At 27.2% G+C, this 7,984-nt stretch overlaps 1 protein-coding gene across 2 annotated transcripts; it reads left to right on the plus strand.

The window, feature by feature from the left end:
- The first annotated feature begins 1,392 nt into the window (after nucleotides 1–1,392).
- Nucleotides 1,393–4,129, plus strand: LOC101500982 (protein SAR DEFICIENT 1-like). Of its 2 annotated transcripts, none has more exons than XM_004503319.4 (7): nucleotides 1,393–1,584; nucleotides 1,812–1,887; nucleotides 2,048–2,606; nucleotides 2,789–2,949; nucleotides 3,028–3,216; nucleotides 3,318–3,420; nucleotides 3,501–4,129. In XM_004503319.4, the coding sequence occupies exons 1-7, from the start codon at nucleotides 1,487–1,489 to the stop codon at nucleotides 3,782–3,784; spliced, it is 1,470 nt and encodes a 489-aa protein (XP_004503376.1). In that variant the 5' UTR covers nucleotides 1,393–1,486; the 3' UTR covers nucleotides 3,785–4,129. The 2 variants fall into 2 exon arrangements, with proteins under 2 accessions (XP_004503376.1, XP_004503377.1); XM_004503320.4 differs by having other exon boundaries at nucleotides 1,396–1,584; nucleotides 3,321–3,420.
- The last annotated feature ends 3,855 nt before the right edge of the window (nucleotides 4,130–7,984 follow it).

Genomic DNA, 7,984 nt, shown 5'->3' on the forward strand with positions numbered 1-7,984 from the left:
TTAAATTAAATACATTATCTTTTTATATATTCTTTTTATTTTATTTTAAAGGGAGAAGTGCAAAAACACTAGTGCTAATTTAAGAGTAGGCTCTATAAAATCCAATTTTGACGTATGAAAAGCAGATTTTGTGATAGATATGGCCTGATTTGAATGGCTTACAAACAAGATGTGACCTTGAATTAATGATTCAAACATAACAAATGTGATGATTGTACTTAGGCCAAGACTATTAAAAAAAAAAATCTTATAACAATCAGTTTGCGGCTTAAAAAATCTCATAAGAATAAGAAGTAGTACTATTAGTACAAGTTAGCTCGAGTCATAACACGTATTTGATCCTTCCAAGAAACATGTAGTTTGACTAACATATTATTATTGTTTTTTTAAACTAACTGATTATAAAATGTGACTTTTTTCCCCTTAAGCTATTATCTACTAGAAGTCGAGATAATTTTGAAGTGTACATTTTTTAACAAACATCCTTTCATGCGTTATAATTAAACATAGAATGGATGATTATATGCTTAAAAATTTAATTATGTACCGACTTTGATGTGTCATTTATTGTTGGTACTTGCTAGTGTGATTTTATTTCTTCATATCACAAAATTTGATAAAAATTATTATCATTTATACATATATATAAAAAAGTAGGTAATATAATTAATTTGTATTTTGTGTACTAGTGTTACAAATGTACATCATTTTATATATAGATGTGATGTGATGAATTTTATTTTATTTTTGGTCTATTAGATGTGATCAATTCTAACTTATCATATGTGAAATAATTTTACAAAATTGTTTTTATTAACTATTGAGTATTATTACTCATTTCCATAATTGCATAATAAAATATAATGACTCGAGAGTAATGCACACATTATTAATTTTAACAAAAAGAATTTAAAACAAAGTAATTAAAATTGTACTGATAAAATATAATAATATTTAATTTTGACTAAAGAAACCCAACTATTTTGGAAGATATTGAAGTTTTTTTGACATAAAATTCCAAGATTAAAGTTGTTATTTTGTAAACTGTAATCAATTATGTGCTCTAAAAAATTATTGCTCTAATATATTTTTCCCCATATACGCAGTAAAGTAATCAATATTATAATGCAAAATTGTTATTATATTTTATTTTATAGTTAGTGATTTTGATTGAATGAATAATATGAAGGGGGTATTTGAAATGAAATTTATGTTATGGGTCCTAGTTACCTTTTCCATGGAAAAAACGAAAAATATTTAAGTTGACTTAGGATGGTTGTTGATGTCCAAGTCTTTACATCATATATCATATAGTATATGAAACGTATTCTACTTCTATTGCTTCGTTCTTTCCTTCAACATTCCAAGAACCTTCTTCTTTTACCATATAAAAATACCTCAAATCGTCTTCTTCTGCCTCTCATTCATTTTATTCACCACAACCTTTTACACCAATTTCTAAACTGCTTCCAAATCCTTCCCAAATATGGCTGCTAAACGATCTTTCGATGATTCTGATCAAGACAAACACAAACCAAATGACAAACGGATGAGAAGTTCTACGACAAGACCTTCTTTTGCTTCGTATGTTTGTTATCCTTAAACCGATCAAATTTGTTTTATTCTTTTAATTACTCCATTCAAGATGAAATATAAAAATGAAAGAAAAAAAAAAGTAATTCACTAATTTCTTTGCTTATAATGTTGTTAATTAATTCCATGAATTAAATGTTGCATAATATATTATATCATCTACTATATATAAATGTAGTCTCAATTCTAATGTGTTAAACCAATGTTGTTGTTAACAGGGTAATAGGAGAAGTGGTTATGGTAAAAAACATGCAAAACCTTTTCTCTGGCTTGGAACCTTTACTTAGAAGAGTGGTAAGTAATTCACCATAAATTAGAAATGAAATTAATGTCAACCATACCTCAATTAAATATTCGCATTGAAATTTTTATGTATAAGTGTGAGTATATACAAATTAAATCTTTGAATGAATTAATTTTGTGACGAAAATGTTTGTTACTAAATATGATAAAGGTGAATGAAGAGGTGGAGAGAGCAATGAGACGATGTTGTCCAACAAGAACAATAACAAGATCACCTTCATTAAGACTACAAGCAATGGAACAAGCATCAAGTTTTGAATTCATGTTTAGAAAGAAACTTTCACTTCCAATATTCACAGGTAGTAGAATACTAGACATAGATGGAAATCCAATTCATGTGATTCTTGTTGACAAAAGCAATGGTGAAATAGTACCAACAAGTTTACCTCAACCTATAAAGATAGAAATTGTTGTTCTTGATGGAGATTTTCCTCCTAGTGAAAAGGAATCATCATGGAGTAGTGAAGAATTTAATAGCAATATTGTGAAAGAGAGAACAGGGAAGAGACCATTGCTTACTGGAGAATTGAATATTACTATGAGAGATGGGATTGCACCAATTGGGGATATTGAATTCACTGATAATTCTAGCTGGATTCGTAGTAGAAAGTTTAGAGTTGCTGTTAGAATTGCTCATGGGACTAATCTCAATGTAAGAATTCGTGAAGGCATCACTGAACCTTTTATCGTTAAGGATCACCGTGGCGAATGTGAGTTTTTTTTTCTTTCTATTTTATCAATTTAAGTATAAAGCATCAAACACTTCAGATGAAAATTGTGTCTGACACGTTAGAATGTTAAACACTGACACATATATTACATTCAATGAATTTATTTTCTTAAATTAGTGTTGTTTGCTAATTATAAATTAAAAAATTGGATACAAATGAAGTGTACAAGAAACACCACCCACCAATGCTAAAGGATGAAGTGTGGAGACTAGAGAAGATTGGGAAAGATGGAGCTTTCCACAAAAAATTGACGAAAGAGGGAATTACCACAGTGCAAGAATTTCTCAAATTATCTGTTGTTGACCCTCATAGGCTAAGAAAGGTACATATCCAAATCCAATTATCCTAATTAATGTTACTTAAATCCAGTTTAAGTGGTTAACAATTATTTTGTTATCAGATTTTAGGCCTTGGGATGTCAGAGAAAATGTGGGATGTGACAATTAAGCATGCAAAGACTTGTATAATGGGAGACAAACTTTATGTGTACCGTGGGCCTCATTTTACCATATATCTAAATGCAATCTGCCAAATGGTTAAAGCTTTTATCAACGGCCAACCCCTTCTTAATCGAGACCTATCCAACAGGGTACATTTTCATTACTATTTTATAATCATTAAACTTCTCTACTTTCTATATTTTATTAGGCATTCATTTTAACCTATACTTTTTTTTTCCTCATTAATTAGCAGAGTTACATAGAGAAATTGGTGACAGAAGCATATGTTAGATGGGATGACTTGGAAGAAATTGACCAAGTTTTCAGTGATAACGTTGCTCTGTTAACTCAAGGTATGTTATGTTCTATATTACTATGCAAAATTAATTTTTACCAAAGTAAATTGATTTATTTATTGAATGTGACTCTACAGGTGAAACCTTGGACCAATTTCCAAACAACAATCAACTACCATCTGTTATAAGATACGATCAAAATGATTATTTTGGTGATAAATGTATAGGGACTGGTAACTATGTAGCAAATCATAGTAATAATAATGCACAAACTGGGTGCATTGAGTGGTCCCCATTTGCCACATCACCATTTGTGAATGGTATACCATATAGCTTCTCAGATTCACAATCAGACGGTGGTGATTTAACGCCCTCAAGTTCAGGACCAATGATTGATGATGGAGTCTCAAGATGGCGTTAGGAAAATTTGTAATTTGACTTTCTTTTTTTTTTAGTCAACTGATTTGACTTTCAGCTGTATAGATAAAAAAAAAGGTAGCAGTTGGAGAATCAAATTAGGCTTAGTGTCAAGTGTTGGGCCATAACAAAACATTGTCTAGTTTTGTCTTGGAGAATGTTGGGCTCGTGTTTTTGGATAGGTTTAGTGAGTCGTTAGACCCATTTCAAGGGTGTGTGAAAGATGGGCCTAGCTCCTCCTCTCCTGCAAAAGTTGCAAACCTACCTTTATTGGGTCAGTGTTGCTATGTTTATCATAATTTCAGCAATTCTATTTCAACTAAAGAAGAAGCATTTACAAAACAGCAAATATCACATATTTCCTTTTATTATTATTAGGAACAACAAACGAAATTTGGTCAAAAGATTGCATAGTTTAACTTCAAATGGTTTGATTTAGTGGTACAAAAAAATATATATTTGATCTGATTATTATTTTAGAAATGCAAAGTATATCGTTTTCTTTCGGTTTCCAACTTAAAAGAAAATATATTATCAGATAATACTAATCACTATATGTTATACAATAATTAAAATTGTAAATCAAACAAATTAGATTTCAAATTTAATTTTAAAATCAAATTGATTAGACCATCAAATGAAAAAACCTAAGAGATTAAATGGTTTATCCTCTCAAAATGAAACCAATTTTTTTATAAGAAAATAAATTTGTTTAAGGATTAGGTAGATGAAGCCTCATTCCGGGTTGGATCACCCATTGGAGAATTTGTCTTAGATATAGATCTAAGAGTTTAATGGATATCAAACAACAATCAATACATATAAATAATTTTACAGTTATATTCAATGGAAAGTATTAATTATTTTATATTTTATCATAAAAGTGAAATGAAACACTGTCATGTGGCAAAATACATTAACACTATTGGATGTCATCGTAAAATTAATTTACATTTATATTATATATCATATTTTTTTATATATCATATTTTTTCGTATATAAATCTCAATATTAATTAATTTTAGTGTAGATCAAACTTAAAAGGGCACAACATGAAAATACAAACTATTGTCATGTGAATGGTAATAACAAAAATTCAATAAACCAAACAGTTATTTTTTTTGACTGAACCAAATAAATTTATCAAGATAAGCCTTTATCAGAAATAATGGACCTCCCCGGCTATAAAAATATACACATCCTCAGAGAGAGGAATAATTTATCAATGAAGTGAGGAACAATTTTCCTCATTGGATTTACAAGCATTTTGAAGAGAAGAAAATTTTAATACAGCATGATGATACGAGTCTTGTCCAAAGAACATTTGAATCGATAAGAAAATATTGATTATGGTTGAAATGTTAGAAGGGGCATGGAACAATGGCAAATTCCCATTCAAAAGTTTTCCTACAAAAACCCAACTCAGTGGAATCTTCCGATTTATTCTCAAAATCTGAATATAGAATTTTGGATAAATTTTGTTTAGATTTCTCCGTAGTTAGAAATGGTATGTTTATAATGGAATTAGTATATTTCTTGACTTCCTTATCAATGCGCTATGCACTCTGTGTCAAACCTACTTTATATTCTTTTAAATTATTATATTTTTAGGTATTTACATTTTACATATTTTTTTTTATTTAATATATTGAACCTTAAACACTTCAGTATTTATTAGTAAAACTATTATTTTATTAATATACTAATATCACAATAAAGAACAATTTATTAAAATTAGAAAGAAAAAAATTAACACCATGAAACTTTTTATAGATTGTCATAATTCTTGATCCAATAATACTAAATTTTATGATGTATTTAAAATATGTAAAAATATATATTTAGTCATTTTATGTTTAACTTGATTTTTATTTAGGTTTTTTAAGTTTATCTTTTTTTGAATCGATTCTTTAAATTACATTTGTTTGCATGATCATTAAACTTTAAGTTTGAAAATTATCTCAAATTACTATCATCAAATATAAGATCTAATTGAAACATTACAACAAGTTGATTGTCTAAGCTACTTTGTATCTGAAGGAAATTAAAGACATTAATTATGTGAATAAATTTTTATTAATTTATTTTTAAGGTTATACGTGAGTTTAAATTATTGTAGAGAAAATCAAAATATATATACATTTATAAGATTTGATGAACATTTTTTTAAATGACGAGTAAGAGAGACATATTATTTTAACGTTTGATAAAATTTCAAATGATCAGAAACTTTCAATTAAATTAATTGTTGTCAAAACTAAGATAAAATACCACCGATACAAATAAAATATGATATAAAAGATCAAAGGAGTAAAATAAAAATACCTAAACAAAAATTGAGTTACAATTAAAGAATTATAACTGTACTTTTACTTTAAAAATATATAGATTACCTTAATTAAATATCACAAAACTTATTTAAATTATGTCACTGTTTGTAATGACAATAAACTAGTTTATAGTTTAGTGAAATAAGTTAGAAGTTCATTGAATTAACTTATTGTTATATTTTCTCCGTTTATAACAATTATATTTTATTCCTATGTAAAACATAATAACCGTTCCACTCACCTGCCACTAAGTCACCAACCACCCTCTCTCTCTCTTGAACTCTCGCTGCCTATTACAGTATTAACTATTAGTTCTGCATAGCTAAACATTCTTCCTTTCATTTTTTATATTCCTTGAGAAAATCTCTCAAACATTGCAAAAATCTTTACATTAGACAAATTGATTAAGACATATATTATTATATTTATTCTTCTGTCTTCATCTTGTAACTTAATTTATCAGTATCACTCTTAAATTAAAAAGAAAAATAACAAAAAAAAAAAAAGAAGAAGAAGAAGAAGAGATGGACGGAAAAATCAAATACATTTTTTAAAAATGGTTTCTATACATTTAAATAATATATAAATTAGTTAACAATTACAAAAATTGAATTTATCACACACTTTTATTTTAATTAACTAATTTTTTAGTTATAAGTTTATCAACTAACTGTTAATTTATAGTTTAATTTTACTAAATTCTAAGTAAAAATATTGATTAAATAACAAAAAAATATTTTTCTCAACAAAATATATGCAAATAGAATCCAATAATAGAGAGTATATTGTCTTTCCACTTTGACAGTTACCTTTCACATTGCGCGAAAACTTATTTGTTATTATTCGTGGGGCTGCTATTTTTGCACGAATTTCCTTCATCTTTCTCACGCCTCATATATTTCCTCTCTCTTTCCTCGTTTTTCTAAATACTTTCTAATGTTTTTGTTTTTTCCCAAACCTTTCAAATATGTTGTGCACCAAAAACAACCCACTTATGCTTTTTAATTCAATCTTATGTTTGAGGTAGACTTTTTTTTCTTTGTTCTTCTTTTAACATGTTGCTATAAATAATATATAATATTAATATATTTGGTCTTTTCTGTGCGTTGATTTGCTGTACAAGTATTTTAATTTTATTTCTGACAATTTATTTTATATCTTTCATCATTTTTAAAAAACGCGCTCCAATCATATACTATTTCAATGTGTGAGATTAACCATAGACAATCTGAATTCTAATTTTTGGCTTAGGAAATATAGTTTCCAATTTTGTTAAAGTTCCAGTTTTTTCCTACCATCAAATTCAAGACTTATTTTTGGTAATGGATCAAGTTGAAAAGTAAGTAATGTGCCAATCCATAAATGGATTATATCTTATTATTTTATCTTTTTACATCATCAAATATCATGCAATAATTAGCTTATTATTCAACACAAATATCAGTAAAAAATATCTGTGATTGAACAAAATTTTGGATATTTTAAAATTTAGAAATAAAGGAGCCAATATTGTGAATCAACCAAAAATAAATATAGCAAGGTAAACTTAAACAAGCAACTAGGATTAGTCTAGTGGGGGAGGGATTTGAGTAATATTAAAAAAAATAAAATGGGTTCAAACTTCATTGACTCTATATATACAAAAAAAAAAAAAAACTTATTATTAATTTTTTGATAAAAAAACCGTATTATTGTGTGTTAATTTTTTTATGGGATTCTATTATTTTTATGATAAGGTAAATGAATGTATATTTAAAAAATAAAAAGTGATCATTATTATAATGTTTATTAGTCCCTCTCAAGACTAGATATTACCAACTGTGGCGCCACTAAACAACTAGTAATTTTTCCACGCTTTAATTTTGTAATGTTG

Source organism: Cicer arietinum, chromosome 6 (assembly GCF_000331145.2).
Source record: "Cicer arietinum cultivar CDC Frontier isolate Library 1 chromosome 6, Cicar.CDCFrontier_v2.0, whole genome shotgun sequence".
In the NCBI taxonomy this organism is placed as follows: Eukaryota; Viridiplantae; Streptophyta; class Magnoliopsida; order Fabales; family Fabaceae; genus Cicer; species Cicer arietinum.